General features: G+C 30.4%; 1 protein-coding gene across 4 annotated transcripts in view; it reads right to left on the reverse strand.

Moving 5' to 3' along the window:
* Window positions 1-17,802, reverse strand: part of Crtc (CREB-regulated transcription coactivator) — a 174,503-nt gene that overhangs the window by 53,142 nt on the left and 103,559 nt on the right. For all 4 annotated transcript variants that reach the window (XM_067267558.1, XM_067267559.1, XM_067267557.1 and 1 more), the window contains exons 10-11: window positions 10,501-10,647; window positions 716-928 (exon numbers count right to left, since the gene is read on the reverse strand). In XM_067267558.1, the coding sequence (XP_067123659.1) occupies window positions 716-928; window positions 10,501-10,647 (360 nt within the window). The remainder of the gene's footprint in view (window positions 1-715; window positions 929-10,500; window positions 10,648-17,802) is intronic.

Raw genomic sequence — 17,802 nt, forward strand, 5'->3', positions numbered from 1 at the left:
ACACTGAATGTGTCCCTAGTCAGCACCATAATAACTGACAATGGTTATATCATAATGTTAAATATACTAGAAGAGGAGATCAGACCAGAGGTCTGGGTAGTGTAATTGGCGACACATCTACATGGCAATGGGCAGTTGCAGAAGTCCCACTCCGGGCTGATTCTTTTCTTCCAATTTAATCTAAAATTATTTAGTTAAATTATAATTATTAAATTTAATGCGAGATGGCACCTAATGCCTCCCTGTAGGGTCAATTTTATCAGTAATTTATTATTATAGCTGTTATTTAGCCTGATTTCATACAGCAGTTGTAGCTTTAATTTATAGGTCTACAATTTTTTCAAATTGCAGCCCAAAACTCATTTTTGTCAATCCAAGAGTATTTTACATTGTTAGATAGTAGACAAAATGCAGAAATTGAAGATATAATTGTTATTTTTGATATGATGCCCATTTTTTTAAAATTAATTTTATTTAATTTTAGAAAAAACAGTGGCATTTGTTTTTTCATGCAAGCATTGTTTTTTCGTGCAAGCAAATAAAGGATTAAGCTAATTAAAATTTGACTATGTCATTTTTTTTGCAAATTCCTATTAAATATAAAGATATTATTAGTCTTACTTAAGAAACAAAGATTATTCTATAAAATAGTCTATTTCAAAATATAAGCTGAGTACTTCAAAATTAGTACATAAAATTTTACAACACTAATTACCATCTTAAACTGTTCCAACTGATGCTGAAGAGCACTTGTTTGTTGTTGTTGATGCTGATAATAATTAGTATCTGTAAATGGACTTTTACTCAATGATGATGTAGGTCCTAATCCAGGTGAACTAGCTGGTGAAAAACTATGAGAAACTGGAGAAGTTGGAGCACTGCATGAATGATCCGCTGGACTAGTACTACGATATGATCCTGTAGATATCTGTAACAATTTTAACTTTTTTTATTATCATTGTTATTCGTATATCACTAATTCATTCACTTTAAGAATAAGGATGCAGCATTATAGTGTCAGAAAGAAATAATGTTTTAACTATAGTTACTGATAGCAAAAAAGGGAATCTCATAAAAGAAGAGAAGATTCAGTCATTGGCTTTTCTCTAAGGTCACTGTTTTCATAACTCATTGTATGGGCTACGAAAACAGTGATCTTAGAAAAAAGCAGGTGTAAGAAGGAAATCACTAAACAGGAAATAGGAACCAAGTGTATATGCAAACTGTAATAGAACTTTTTTCAATTCAGCTTCAATTTTTAGAATTACTATTATTTCTGGATATTTTTAGTTTTTATTAAGTTTATAATTATTAAGTTAAAAAACATTTTTAAAATATTTATACTCAAAACTTGTAAAGATTCTTTTCCTCTTATGAAAAAGTCATCATGCAGAAATTTTTCTATTTAGTAATAGAAAGAAATTTAAACAGTAGTTCTTATATTCAAATAAGTTTTAGTTGTATCTGATGTTGAGCTAGAATAGCTTGAAAGTCCAGTGCCAAAAGCTATATTAAACATACCTATGCTAATTTATAATTATATATGAATAAAGAATTGTGATTTACTAACATTTCCCCCCTCTTTTCTCTTCTTGTGTGTGGCCCGTGCCAGTTCAAAAGTTTTGAAATGCGGCCCTTACATAGAAAAAGGTTGCCCATCCCTGGTTTACCAGGTGTTTTGGAGTTCAATGAAGACAGTCCCTGTACTTGAAGTCTCTCAAACAGGTTGAGAATAATTTGGTTCAATGTAATGGAGTTTCCATTATAACCGTGCTCACTATATCAAATGAAAAATGCATTAAAGACAGTGGATTTGCCAGGACTGGATCATTCAATTCAGTAAAACCTAGGTTACATTATATCAGAGTTCATTGTATGCAATTTCCACTGTATGTTACCAGTGGTGATATTTGAAATATTTAACAAAGGGTTCGCTAGCAGAAAATTTTTCCCTAACAATCACCGACAAACAAAATGGAAGTTTTGGCTAGAAATAAATACAATACCTTTTCTTGCGATATATCTAATAATCACTGGCATATTTGGAACATAAGGGGCCCTGGACAAAGACCAGGTAACAATAGTGTATTAGTGCTGTCGACCTTTTTTTTTTAGGCAGAGAAATTTTTCACCCCGAATGGTACTGCTGATAACAGACAGATGTCATCATCTCTCGAAATACAATATCCTTTTTATTTTGCTGTCCATAGCCTGACACGTGTTCCACAGCCATCTTGTATTATCTTGCGCGCATGAGATTGTGGGATCTCTCTTATAACTGGATCTAGTTTCAAGAACTCTCTTGAATCGATTGCGATTAAACCTCGTTTCGGTCGAGAGAGATCGCACCAAGGCATAGTCCCCGACCTTGCTCACAATCTAGATTGAAACTACTGAGAAATGTTACGTGTGTTTAACAAGGTTCGGAAAACTGAAAATTTTACCAACGGGTTTGGCCGAACCTGTGCGAACCCGCTGAATATCACCACTGTATGTTACTATACATTTTTTGCTTATCTTGAGATCTATCACCAATTTTCAACAAGAACACAGTTTTCTGTCATTGTTTTTGTTACAAGGTTTATTGATTAATTTCTCAATGCTCTTAACTGGATATCTACATTGTGCTACAATGTTCCTGATATAATTCAAATATACAAATTGAATAACACAATTCTTGATTAATACCAAATGATCTTCCAGATTATATCAGACTATATTATGGCTACATTTAATAATTAGATATTAAGCAATTTTGCTCAGATATAGATAATTGAGTCACCTTCTCATAATAAATTTAATAATTAAAAATAAATTAAGAATTAATATTTAATTTAGAAAGTTAGGTCTGGAAGAAAAAAATTGGCTCAGAATAGGACTTGAATCTGTAATTTAATTCTTCTTGTTTGTCTATTACACTGGAACAATGTATTAATGTAAAGGCCTCAAATGGTAAATGGGCTGAAAATGATGAAAATCATGGGATACTGTCAGTATAAATAGGCAATCGTAGTTTGTTTTCTGAAAACTGTGGTGGTAATGTGCTTCTCTCAGAAAGTGAAATTAAGAAATCTGTAGCGCAATTACTCTCTTATTCTAGACAAACTGTAAGTCCATACAAGTTATAACAACATCCCGAAGCCCAATGTTTTGATACTAAGCCAAACAATCACTGTTAATAATATAGCATAATATTAGCCTGATTATTAATGACGATCGTGATGATTGGCTTAGTACCATACAAGTTGTTAATTTAATTTAAAAGTTGTTGCAATTCAGGTTTCTATGCCAAATAATGAACACATTATTTGCTCAAGAAACCTGAATATACAATGAGCACATTGTCAATATGCTCATTGTATATTCCAAGATCCTTAAAACCTGTTCTTATAATGCACCTGAAAGTGGTCTTTCTGTAGGGATCCTGTTTGTTAGTACAAAGATGTTGGATTATTTGCCATCGCTGATCTGTTGTTGCAGCTACATTGCAAATATGACTAAAAGACTTTTCCATCAATACCAGACATTTTGATCAAACTCCTTAATGTATCCTTGTAGTTTCCAATTTCTTGAATTTGATATTTTAAGCATTATTGTTTTCTTCCTTGGGTTTTCACCAGTTTATAATAAACATGCAATGTGCATAGAAATGTGTGGAAGTGTAACAGAAAAAAGCTATCTTAAATCACTTAAAGATAATTGGGCTAGATTCATTATTGCACTAAGGCAGAGTTCACCAAACTATGGCCCGTGAGATCAGTTCATCCAGTCCACCACTGCACTGTCACAAATGAGCTAAAATACAGTAGAGAGTTGTTTATCTGAACACCAGTTATCCAAACGCTTTCCAGTCAAACTGTGTCGTGCTGAATCGAACTTTTTTGATACTAGATTTACTTCTAAAGTATAACTTTTATGTTTTTATATTTTTCAATATATTTATTTTGTTTGTACAAAATAAAGAAATAACTTTTAACGATACAATAGCCTCGATTATTATTATTATAAAAATTTTCGTTAGGCTTAAAATCGACGAAAATTCAACACAAAGCGACACGCAACGGAGAAAAATTTCAACATCGGACAGGTTAATATATTTTTTTGTACATAATCGGTTATCTGAACAACCCTAGTCCCCAATTGATTCGGAATAAACGACTCTCTACTGTATAATTATTTATATGGAAATATCATAGATTGTAGATGAACTTATTATGTAGAAAAAAATTAAATTAAGTTTAAGTAAAAATGCCAAAATTGGTCCAATCTGATTTTTGCATTTGACAATAATATGATTTTTAGGAAAATCAGCGAAATAAAAAATTCAGCAGCTTTGGATATCAGAGTGCTTTTTGTGTAAGTACAGTACCTGCAATGAAGTTTCTAATAAAAGCAATTACGAGCTTGCTGCAGCAGTTGTGTTTGTGTATTCATAATTAAATATGTTAGTTTTCTTTATTTTTTGTGTATTCAATATACTATTTTGAGGAAAATGGTTATGTGGCCCAAGCTAGTCATTCTCTCAGTTATCTGGCCCGCTGTGAGAAAGTTTGGTGACCCCTGCACTAAGGGAGGGAAGAAGAGTATTATTTTTATAAATTTTAACTGTATTTTGTATGTTTCAGTAGACCCATTTACAGAAGAAATATGAAAAAAAATTCAGTTAAAATCACAAAAATAAAGAAATATGGACTTATTTCAATTTTTTTTAAAATATGTAAATGTTAACAAAAATGGACTAATTTGTGTAAGAATCAAACATAGTGTGGCTATTACAAAATGAAACTGCACTTCTGTGTATTGAACAGTCACATGTTAACTGGAGCAAGGGGGTAAAAGACTTTGTTCAAGTACCTTGTTCATACTTGAACAAAGTCTTTTTGATCTTGAACACAGTGATCCTCAACTGTAAAATGCTGTTAGTTTGCTATGAAAAACTGAAGTGAATGTGTTTTTCTTGTGTCAAGAAAATGACAAGCTTGAAAGTGGAGCTGCTCCATTTTCAAGCTTGGTGAAATTGACAACCACTGAATCTTTTTGCTTGCTACATGACGCTTATGGGAATGCATGTGCAGTGCTCCACCACTATAGTAATTGTAAAGAAAATAATATTTGTAATTTATGCAAACACATTCCATTCTTAAATGATATTGTATCGGGTTTTCTGTTTGTTTGATTGTGACGCGTTTGTATTGCTATAAATTCCGTATCACCTTTGGGGTCACGACAGCTGTGAATGTGGATTGGTCTAGAGAGGGTCATGTGCCTATTAAGGGTTCCCAGATGGTGGGGATATAAAAACATGTGTCACACGTGTTAGAGGGCTTTTTCTTTCTTTCTTGGGCTCTTGAGATGGACTTGAACTTACGAGCTTCCATCTGAACGAACTTAGGTGAGAGAGCACAAGGTAAGAATTGAACAGAACGAGAGAAGAAGGAACCGCTGTGTGCATGAAGACAATCAAAACCCATCGAGCTGGATTTGGTCACAACTGGCAAGTAATTTAAATAAACATATACGTAAGAACTAGGAGTATTCATCTAAACAATTATTTTTTCAACTTGACACCTTATATCTTGTTTGTTAAGTAAGCTCGACCACATGCTTATAAACAAAAGACATCAAACTTGTCAAGTAATTATATTAAGTGGATGCGACAACCGAGTATACCACCCTGTAAATATTTGTATATATATATATTTTAGAGTAAGTGCATTTTAGTAATACTGTTATTCTAAGCAATACCTTATAATTAGTGGATAAGCTCAAGGCATTGTATAGTTTGTAAGAATATTGGTTAAGTTCACTAGCTGTTTGTCAATTATTTCTTTGTTCTATCATTAAATCCTATGTTCCTATGTTCCCATAAATCCTTTGTTCTATCATTAATTCTTGCCAACAACACATGTCCTTTATTTGTGAAGTCCTCAGTCGAGTTACCCACAACCAGACTGGCTATATTTTGGTATAGCCAAGTCAGTACACATGTATATCTTGCATATGTATGTTTGAATGGGATAGAAGATTTTCTGCAGGTTGAGAGGATGTCAAAAACAATGATTGTTTTGAACACCCCAGCAAATCAAAAGCTGATAAAAACATATGAAAAGTCAATAAAATTGTTCAAAATAATTGATGATTGAGAATAAGAACATGATTGTAGAAATAAAACGTGGATAAGGAGAGTGTGAGGCAAATTTTGTATGACAAACTGAATATGACAAAGACTTGTGCAAAAGTTGTTGACCTCCAACCAGAAAGACACTTGCAAGTGAATATGCACAAAGATTTTGGAGTAAATTGAACAGAACTTGGACTTTCTGGAAAATGTCATAATGTGCAATGAAACTTGGACATCTCAGTATGATACTGAGACAAAGTGGCAGTCCATGAACTGGAAAACACCACAGTTACAAAAAATGAAGTGCAGCAAATCAGGTCCAAATTCAGTGATATTAAAGGTGTAATTTTTGAGCATTGGGTTCCAGAAGGCACAACAGTGAACCAATACTACTACAAGCCTGTTCTCAAAATTTTACAGGAAAGAGTCAAAAGAAAGTGACCAGACTTGTGGCAAAATGGTTTTATCCTTCATCAGGGCAATGTGCCAGCACATTCAACACTGTCAGTAAAGTGGTTTTTGGCCAAGAATGGTATACTGCTTGAATGCACATCTTATTCACTAGATCTAGCTCCACTTGACTTTTATCTCTTCTAAAGTTACATTGAAAAGAATCCCTTTTGACTCAGTTTCTGCAGTTAAGCAAAAAAAAACAACAGTGCATACCCTGACAGAAACTGAATGTAGCACTGTTATGATCAAAGCAAGATCTGAATGCAGCAATGTGTAGATGCAGAAGGAGCATACATTAAAGAGAAAAAAAGTAAAATGTAAGTTTCCAAATAAAAATTAAGTTACAGCATCAGTTCCATTATTTTATAATTGCACCTTGTATGTTTCTGTGATTACATAAATGTCCTAGCTTTAGATATCAGTTATCTGAAAAAACTGACTGTATGAAATTGTATCATCCCAATTACTTCAGATAATTGATGCTCTATGGTATTTTTCTGGTTATATCTTCAAAAAACTGTAGGGTTTATTTTTAGTTTTTATGTCATCCTCAGATCATTTCTATGAATAGACCAACAATAGTTATAACAAAACAACGCGTAACAACATAAATAAAAATGCTATCTCTCTTGGACAAGTAGAGATATTTTCTTTTATTTCTTTGGTTCTAACTGATTTAGAACGTTATAGTTTTTACTTTAAAAGAAAATGCAAGATTTACTTACCATAATTTCTGCCTACAATCTACAGGATAATTTTTTATTGAAAAAAATGTTTGCTATATAATTTGTGCAAGTTTGCTTTGTTGTTTATTTAATTTCTTACCATATCAACAAAGAAATTATGTAATTTGTGAGAATGTTTAATAGTTTTAAAATATTCTCAAATTTTGGAAAGAAATTAAACATTCAAAGAAATTCATTTTAAAATACTATAATGAAAGTTCAAAATTCAGAATTATAATATAATATACAGTCAATTTCTGATTTATAACTTCTCCACTTATGACAGCCAAAACTGGTATATTAAGAAAATTGTTTTAGAGTCCAAGTCTAGGCCCTACTTGTAAATGACTTAGCATAACAGTTAAATGTTAAATTTAATATTGTCATAGGCAATAAATACACAATATAAAACAATAACTCATAAATTTACTCATGTTAACTGTAAGTTAGTTTTGCACCATTAGCACTTAAAAATCAAAATGAAACTAATTTTCTGTGAGTTATTTGGTCCAGGATAACCATTCTAATTTCAAATTTATGATAAAGCTAAAGTGGATTAATAATAAAAATTAACAGTAAAAATAATCTTTGTGAAGAATTGATTTTTTATTCATTCAATATGATTTTTGATTTCTTTGAACTGATTTTCTTTCTTTTTTTGTAAGTATTTGTATTAACAAAATACTGTAATTGAATCACACTTCTATAAGAACTTTCTACATTTATCACAGAAACAAACTCTCTATATCAGTAGTAAAAGAGACAAATCTTATTATTCTTAGTTGAGGTGTAAGGATCAAATTATTAATGATTATTTAAGCTAAAATATCTTAAGTTTAAACAATGCTTTGCTTAAAGATATTTATTGAAGAAGTGACAGACTTGCAAACAGTATATTCCATTTGTGAGAAATGAATGCATCTGTAGTCACCTTTGTCTTTTTTGTCCATCAAACAAGATACTGTTACTGCTATGCAGGGATGCCCATACATTGGGCCATTTGGATGCACATGTCCCCTTTTTTGTCTTTGTTACCCTTTTCCTAACGTTACCCCAAGGGCATCCCAAATTCCATTTTCAACAAACAGAAAATTTGTGACGTGTAGCCTATTCTGCAAATAAAAAAACTAATGAACAATATTTGCCCGTTGTTGACCAAAACTTGGCCTTGAAAACAAGAATGTTCCTTGTTTTCAAGGCTAAGTTAATCCTAATTGCAACCAGTGCCACTTTGTGGGAACACTGATTCAATGTTGAATCATAGTTTGAACCTTCTTGCATAATGTATAATGCCTTTTCTTATAACTTGTGCTCCCCTCTTTTTTATAGTCTGTGGATGCTAGTGCTGCTGCTATGTATTTTTTAAATATGAAAATTAATTTCTTCTTTAAGCCTTGCATTAACAATCACATCATGTCATGTTTTATCATGTCAAAAATATTTCTTAACTAGCAGGTAGGCCCGGCGTTGCTAACGATAGCAAAGATCAAGATTACAGTAGAGAGTTGTATATCCGAACCCTGATAATCCAAATCGCTGGTTATCCAAACGATTTTCAGTCGGACTGTGTCATGCTGAATCGAACGTTTTTGATACTAGATTTACTTCTAAAGTATAATTTTCATGTTTTTATATTCTTCAATATATTTATTTTGTTTGTACAAAATAAAGAAATAATTTTTAACAATACAATAGCCTCGATTATTATTATAAAAATTTTCGTTAGGCTTAAAATCGACGAAAATTCAACACGAAGCGACGCAGTGGAGAAAAATTTGAACATCGGACCGGTTAATATATTTTTTCGTACATAATCGGTTATCCGAACAAATCACTAATCCGAACAACCCCAGTCCCCAATTGATTCGGATTAACGACTCTCTACTGTATTACATTATAGTCAACCTTACCCATTTTCACAGAATGCAAGAATTGGGTCCCGCTGTTTTCAGACTAATTAGAGAATTTTTAGATGAGTCTAAAAATATGTTCAATATCCCGCAAAAACAAAAAAAACTGCATCTGTGTCTTGCACGTCGCTTTCTCTTAACAATTCCATTGTTGACACTTTCATTGTTACTTAACACTTCCATTGTTGATGGAAGTGTTAAGCCTTAATCCTGTCCCTCTCCCCCGTGGGGAAGAATTTCAAAAAATTCCTTATTAGTGTGCGTTCTTGTGACATACCCTAACTGTGTACCAAATTTCAACTTTCAACTCCTAACCATTTGGGCTATGCACTGATTATTATTATTATCAACTCGTCTCGATTATATATATATAGATGTAACAAGTAAAATAATTTTAGAGTGACTTTTTGATACAGAAAAATTATTGTAGATTATAAGCATTGCCTATAATTCTCATTAATAAACTCATAAGATTTTGTAAACAAAATCCACGGACTATGTAGGCAGAAGATTACAGTAATAATTCTTACATAATTTAGCAATAAGAAATTAAAAATTTTTTAACAAATAGTTATACGTAGTGCTTTAAAATATTTACTACAAAAACTTTATTTTTTTCAAAAATATAAGTATACTTTCATCTACTATATTGAAACAACATAGTAGATGGAAGTACAGTTATAATTCGCATAATATCATGCATTAGTGCATAATTTTAAGAAGATAAACTTATTTCCAAAATTATAAATTTATGGTTTGAAATAAAAAATAAAATATCACAGTACCTCAAAACTAGTTCCAGATCAATAAGTTCAAAATATTTACTAAATAAAACAAAGTAAAAAATTTAAATCAAAAACAAAACTTTTATAAAAGCAGATACTGATAACTAAGTGCGTATGATATATCTAGTGCATCGTGATCATAATGCTTTTATATTTAGTAAAGATTTTTACAGAAATGATTTGACTTGACATGTGAAATCTGTGAAATAATCATTCTTTTACATTTACAGATTGACATTTTTATATCAAACTGAAGACTTGAGTTCAGTCCAAGCTACAAACTGAAGTTTATATTGATAGTAGAATACACTAGGTTATTTTTGTTAGAAAATACTTTCTTCATTATCAACTTTGATAATTATAAAGAAACAATTTGCCATCTTTCAATATTGAAAAAATTAAAAATGCTTTATTAATAAAAATTTATATAACAATTTAAATGTATCCTTAATCTAAATTATCAAAAAATTTTGTTATTTTAAATTTAAAATTAACAGAAAACTTACTTGAGGCAATGTTGGTGATGTAGGAGCTGCTGTCTCATATACAAAGTTCTGATGTGTGTTCGGAGACTGTTGTGGATAAACTCCAAATGATTGTTGATGTGAGACATAACTGTCTAATGATAATGCATTTGTATCGACTGTTAAGCCCTACATGTACATATACATACATATACAAAAAAGTTTTTATTATTTTTACAAATTCAAACAAATATATTAAATATCTTTAATTAATAAATTCTTAACTAATCTTAAGTTTCTGTAATTTATTCTGAAATAAAAACTGAAATTTCAGAATACATTACATTAGAATAATACAACCTATGATATATGAATAAAACAGAACAAGAAAATTATTTACTAATTTTTAATATTTTATAGTTAAAATTATGAATGTAATTTTATCTATAAAATATGGTAATAAAACTAGGATATTTAAATGTTACTTAAAACATTTTCAAAAATTTTACATTGTATAAATTGAAGTTTTTAAATTTTTAATAGAACAGTTGAGTTACTTAAGATGAAAACATAAGCATCCAAACCTGACAGTTATATATTAAAGCCAAATCAGCGCAAATTATAATCGGGCAATACTACTACTATTATTAATTAAATGCCAAATTAGTTGACATTTAATTAGTATTAGTAGTATAGCCCAATTATAATTCAACAATCATTTGGCTTTGAAGATGAAAATAAGTGTTGAAAATGTTTCAATAGTAGTAAATAATGCAACCTTTTTAAAATTAATAAGCTATTTAGTTATGAAATGTAGTCAAATGAAAGTAATTTTTAACATACAACATACAAGATATCTTCAAAAAGTTCTCGGAATTGGTTTATTACTCAAAAGTATGTGTACAATTAACAAATCAAGCAATGTGTCCTTCAAAGTATTGTCCTTCAGCAACCACACACTTTTGCCAATGCTGATATAGTTGCTGAAAATATTCTTGGAAGTCATCTCATGACAGTGCCTGCAACACAGATGTCACACTCTGTATAAACCTCATCTGCATTTTTGAAGTGGCGTCCCTTGATGACATCCTTCAACTAGGAGAAGAGGTAAAAATTGCATGAGGTCTGCCATAAGCATTCGTGGCACCGTGTATTGGCAAACACTGTGCATGTTCAATTGATTATGCAGGATGGAATGACAACTTTCAACCAAAATTCCTGCTAACTTGGCAATCTACTCAATTGACTGCTGTTTGTCTGACCTCACAATCTTGCGTACAACAGACACTTTCTCCTCATTGATGTCAACGAACGACCACTTCGCAAATCATCAGCAATACTTTCTTGTCCCTCACAAAAGCATTTTTGCTAGTCAAACTTGAAAATGCTTCGTGGCAGATTCAATATAGATGTCCTGAAGCATCTTGAAGGTCTCGGAGAGTTTTTCCCCCCAAAACACAAAATTTGATCTTTGCATGTTGTCCATCCACAGACATTTTTGCCATAATCTGTTTCACGATGTCTCACTAACACAATCTTCAGTAACTGTTGTCATCTTTGCAGCAAGTACGGATTTGTTCAAACTCTATTCCTGACATGTTTAGCTAAGACATGCATTATATGTTCCCTTTTCCATTGCCTTTAATTGACTAACCTGACATAATTCCAGGAACTGTTTGAAGCTACCTTGTACTTCAATCAGGTTTAGATATTTTATTTCCATTAATTGGCATCGTGTCATTTTTAATTATGTTTACAAGATATGAAAAAACAAAAGATACAGCGAAATGATATATTTGAAAAAGTTCTGATGTAATTATTACACTAGCCCTATTAAAGATTTTTAAAATTATTTCCTTTATCTTGATATTTATGCAATTGTTTTCAAAATTTTAATAAAAGCAATTCTGTAAAACTAAATTTCCAACTAACATGAGATCAATTCTCAGAATGACAAAGCATCTCGATACAATAGAACTGTCTTGATTTTAAATAATGATTTCTATATCCCAAATTAATGGATAATTAATTTGTAATAATTAAATCTTTTCTTACAAGCTGAGAAAGAAAATTTTGTTGTATTTACTGAGGTAATATTTTTAAAAAAATTTTAATCAAAAAATACAAAAAACTAAGATAAGTTATATACAGATGGATGCAAAATAACAGAAATTTACTTCTAAATGAATGGAACAATAGTAAGAGTGCAAATTCTATCACTGCATAATTATAAAGTCATATACAGATCCATTTTTATACTGCCAAGATTATGAATATTGAATAGCCATTCAATAAAAATTAAATTAAAAATATATTTATTCATAAGGGATATACAGGGTTGTTCAAAAGTAATGTGCCAGAGGATGCTTCCATGCATAGCTTATATATATGTACTGTAATAGTTTGGCTTTGGGGGTTGAGCATTTTGGGTATTAGCGAGGTTGTGGCCGAAGTTATCGTCTCTAAAACGTGAACGTCAAACATCGCTATCTTGTAAGCAGCGCTCAACGTTTGATGTTCACAATTTAGAGACAAAAACTTCAGCCGCAACCTCGCTACTGTCAGAGAAACATGTGATTTACAACGTAAACTGTCATGATAGGTAATCATCAAGGTATACCATACAATTAGTTATTAGTAATTATTTAATGAATGTGTAACTTTAAAAACTACAGTACTTAATCACTTTATTACAGTACAACACAAATATAACACACATGCTATGCATGGAAGCATCCTCTTGTGTACTTTTGAACAACCCTGTGTAGACAAGTAATGATGGTAAAATAAATATGCTGACATTGTAAACAAATAACTTAATGCATGACACAGAACAAGATTATAAGCTTTTTATATTAAAAGTACTTTCAATTACTAGAGCAAGGGTGGGCAACCTTTTTTATAACATGGGCCAGAATAAATTTTATGTTTTTTCCGCGGGCCGTAGTAGTTAATTGACGCCTTCTTGTGACCTGTACTTTTTTAGTCTGCAAATATAAAATTAAAAAAAAAAAAACACAGAAATTAATTACTACATTTATTTCCCTTATCGTTTTTGAAAAATTACAAAGAATTGTAAAAGTAACTATTAATTAGTTATTTTTCCAATTTAATAATCTATTAAAGATCTTGCGGGCTGGGGGTTGCCCAACGTTGTACTATAGGATATTTTTGAAGTTTGCTCTGATTATTCTGCTCAAATATCTTATAACTGAAGTAGCGTCAAATGAAGTAAGCAAAAATACTTTTATTAAAAAAGTTTATAATATTGTTCTGTGTCATATATTAAGTTAATGACGGTAAAAATTAAACATCAAAACTATTGTTGGAACACTATAGTAATTATTTATTGACTGATGTTACATGAAAAGAAAGGGGGAAAAATCACAATATTTAATGCCAACATAATTTAAAGAGGAATCTTATAAATAAGCTAAAAATGTTAAGATAATGTAAAAATAATAAAGGAACATTTTAAATACTAAAACCAAGTAAAAGTATTATCAGGTCTAACATGCATTAATGCATTGTTAAGGAATTTTTCAGTTAAAGTAATCATGTTTGATATTCGAGAATTTTGGTTATCTGATAGATCTATTTTTATTATTCTTTGGTGGGTTTTTGTGATTAAATGTGTTTTTAAAAAATCTATTTAATTATCGAAGGATTTAATAAAATAAAATACAGCTATTAAGGAAACCCAATTTTACTATATAATTAAGAGTTTTTTTAAAACCAATTTACATTTTTTACAGAGGTCGTATCCTCAAATAAAAGGTTGCCTTTATAATTGAAGATTTGTGTTATTTTGGTGTACATAGGATAAGATTTTGAAAATTTAAAATTTACATTTAAACTTATAAATAAATAAATTATAATAGATTTATTTAATAAAATAAATAATAAATAGAATAATTAAAATAAAACTATATGAAATATTATACATAAAAATAAGCAAAATTTATTACAATAAAATACAGTTAAGCTGGCAGCTTTGTTAACTCAGTGTGGAAAAAAATAGGATTACATTTTAGATGTCCATTTTGCTATAGTAAAATATTCCAGAAAATCCAGCAGTAAAATGTTAAGTTTAAGAAGTAATCGATAAAAACAAATGTTTCCAATTGCTTAAAGTGATCATCTTCAGATTTACATAATCTATATAAATAAAAATGTAATGTTCATTTGTTCCTAATAGCTAATCTCCAAAAGTTCTTCACCGATTCCTTTGAAATTTTCACACAATGTTGCATTCGAATACGGCTGTGATTTTATATAATATAGATGTCGAAATTCCCCCGGGGAGAGGGACAGAATTAAGGCTTTTATGTCCAACAGATGGCGCTAACTCCACGAGTATGACGACCTAAGTTTGCTTTTCTGTGAGGCATTATTTGGATAAACTAAAGCAGATCATCATCTATCTATATAAATAAAAATGTAATGTTCGTTTGTTCCTACCGATTCCTTTGAAATTTTGACACAATGTTACATTCAAATACGCACGTGTTTTTATATAATATACATGTCGAAATTCCCCCCACTGGGGTAGAGGTACAGGATTAAGCTTACCGTGAAGAACTCAGCTTCTATTATAGTATTTTAGATGCGGTTTTTTGCGTTTTTGATTGAGTTTTAATAGGGTACGTCAACAGAATATACACTAAAAAGGGATTTTTCGATATCCCCCCACGGGGAAAGTGTTATACATTTATAATAGATATATTCTGAGCCACAGCAATGCATGGCTGGGTCTGCTAGTTAACAATATAAAACAATAATGATATTTACATTACTAAAAAATTTCAAAAATTCCAAAAACCCCCCAAAACATACTGGGAGTGTATTCTATTCTGTTAACTGAAAACAGAATTGAAAATAAATTAGAATACATGGGGACCACTTCACATTCCCTAAATATATGAAAAAAGAACATGAGGAGTCAATTTGGTAAGAACTTACAAAAACAGTCTTAGCAGCCTATGCAAATAATAATCAAGTGTAAGTGAACCTAGAAGCAGCACAAATAATACACCACATACATGATAATGCACATCTAAAATATCTTGAGAGAATATAGATATATGAGCCATTCGCAGGCCAAATCGATTAACTCCATTTGTAAATCATTAATATAATCATTATTATTTTTACATTTTTCACGTAACTAATTTTATATATTATTACATTAAAGCATAGCTTTAATATAACAGTATATAAAAATACATTCTACAATGTTTATTTAAATTTAAAGTTTAAAAGGAATTTTTTAAAATAATTTATATTATCAATTTTTATACTTTTTGTTTTATGGAGTTAATGGATTTGGCAAGTGAGTGGCTCATATAAAGTTAATAAAAAAGCAGGGGCTATCAATTACTAAGAAACCAACATATTATCTGAGTAGAAATCATCAATTGAAGTAATACAAAAAATAGGTTTTACTATTACAATAAAATTTTTATATGTAAATTAGAACTTAAAAAATATATAAATCTTATTGGCTTTGGAAACTGACATACACGAAAGTAACGAATTGGAAAACATGTTCTATTAAATTTGAATTTGTAAACTTTATTCTATGCATCGTTCTATACCATTAATTAACTTAAACTTGATAGTGATTGCTGTAAGTTATTGAAAACATTTCTTTTTATCAAGTCCTTTACAAGTGATTTACTGCTGGATTTTCTGATTTGGTAAGTGAACTGATAAACACATGCAGTTATTATATATAGATTAGCAAGTGATTCCATAGAATTGATCAACCAAGTCCACACAACTGAAATTGTGTATCATGCATGTTGATCATATTGTGTTACTTAGAGAGGCAGCATATATAACTGTTCCAGTATTCAAACTGCACTTCATTCATGCATTCTTTACATATTAGAGGCTAATCTGCAGCATTCTAATGGTATATGCAGAACCTTTGCTGTCATAATTTACTTACGCATGCTGCTATTTCATATTGTTGTATTTTTTCAACATGTGCTAAGTTTGTCGCGTGTCAATCCTTGTTACTGTTACTGTTTTTATTTTGTTCACTCTCATCCTTTTATTAATGCATCTAACAATTATATGTAATCACTATGTTAATTGTTTACACTCCCTGATAATGCCACAAGCAGGATCAGGGTATGTACTCTCTTAGTACGAATAAAATAAAGAAAAGAAAAAGAAAAAAAAAAAGAAGGTATATGCAGAACAAGTAACCGGATGCATATGTAAAGACAAGACATTTAAACACAAAAATAATTTGGCAAAGTAACATCATAATCATGTTCTGTAGAAGAAGAAGCATCTTTTAAAATAAGAGTGAAGGATTTTTTTTCATTGAAGTCAGTAAAGTCTCCAAATGATCCAAAGATGGCATATAAATATTCTAGTTCCTGATGCTATGGAGCATCAGGAACTAGAACATTTATATGCCATCTTTGGATCATTTGGAAACAACAGCCATTTCTAATTAGTCTCATCTATTTTTGTTTTATTACATAATAAATATGATATAATTTCATGTATGAAATGCTTGCATTTAAAATCCACATTAATGTAAAAACTGGTAATTCTTCAAATGTCAACAACAAACAACAACTATTGGCATTTGCCATCCAGATACAGTAATTATCAAAAATCAGAGTATTTTTAAGATTTAGCAGTGAATTCACAATGAATGTTAATATTCTAACATAAGAAGTGATGCATCTTAAAAATTGTTATTGTATATTTTTTAAAATTGAAACTACAAGACAAAAAAAAATCACTACTGCAGAGATTTAAGCTTACTTGCTAAAACATGGCACACTGTCAATGATACTTGAAAGTTGCATACAGCATCATCATTGTGGCAGTTACATTTGTCTGCTGCACATTTTATTTTACTAGAACATCTTTGTCTTCTGTCATTTGATTACAAAAAACAGTTTAGCATCAGGTAATGCTTCTTCAGAAATTTTCTATGTTAAATAGTTTTTGTTTGCAAATGTTTAATTTGTTGCAAATTTACCTACTGTTTAACTGTCACATTTGTTTTTGACCTAATGAAAGTATCATCATGTACAAGCACAACAATGTCTAAAATATTACGTGGATCAGTATGTCCACAATCAATACCTAGAACACTAATTTGTATAATCTCATCTATTTAAATAGAAAGAATTTTTTACTTGAAAGTTTCAAAATTTTTATCCTGCTGATTGAAACTCTTTGTTGGACTCTCTATCTTTATGGAAATATTCTCTGAGTCAATACAAAAGTGACATTTAGATGCATACCAAAATCTTTTTCAAGAGAAACTCCATATATATTATGTAAAGTCATCAACAAGAGATGTCAAGAGGG

Source organism: Centruroides vittatus, unplaced genomic scaffold, assembly GCF_030686945.1.
Source record: "Centruroides vittatus isolate TY-2023 unplaced genomic scaffold, ASM3068694v2 contig_3060, whole genome shotgun sequence".
Taxonomy (NCBI): Eukaryota; Metazoa; Arthropoda; class Arachnida; order Scorpiones; family Buthidae; genus Centruroides; species Centruroides vittatus.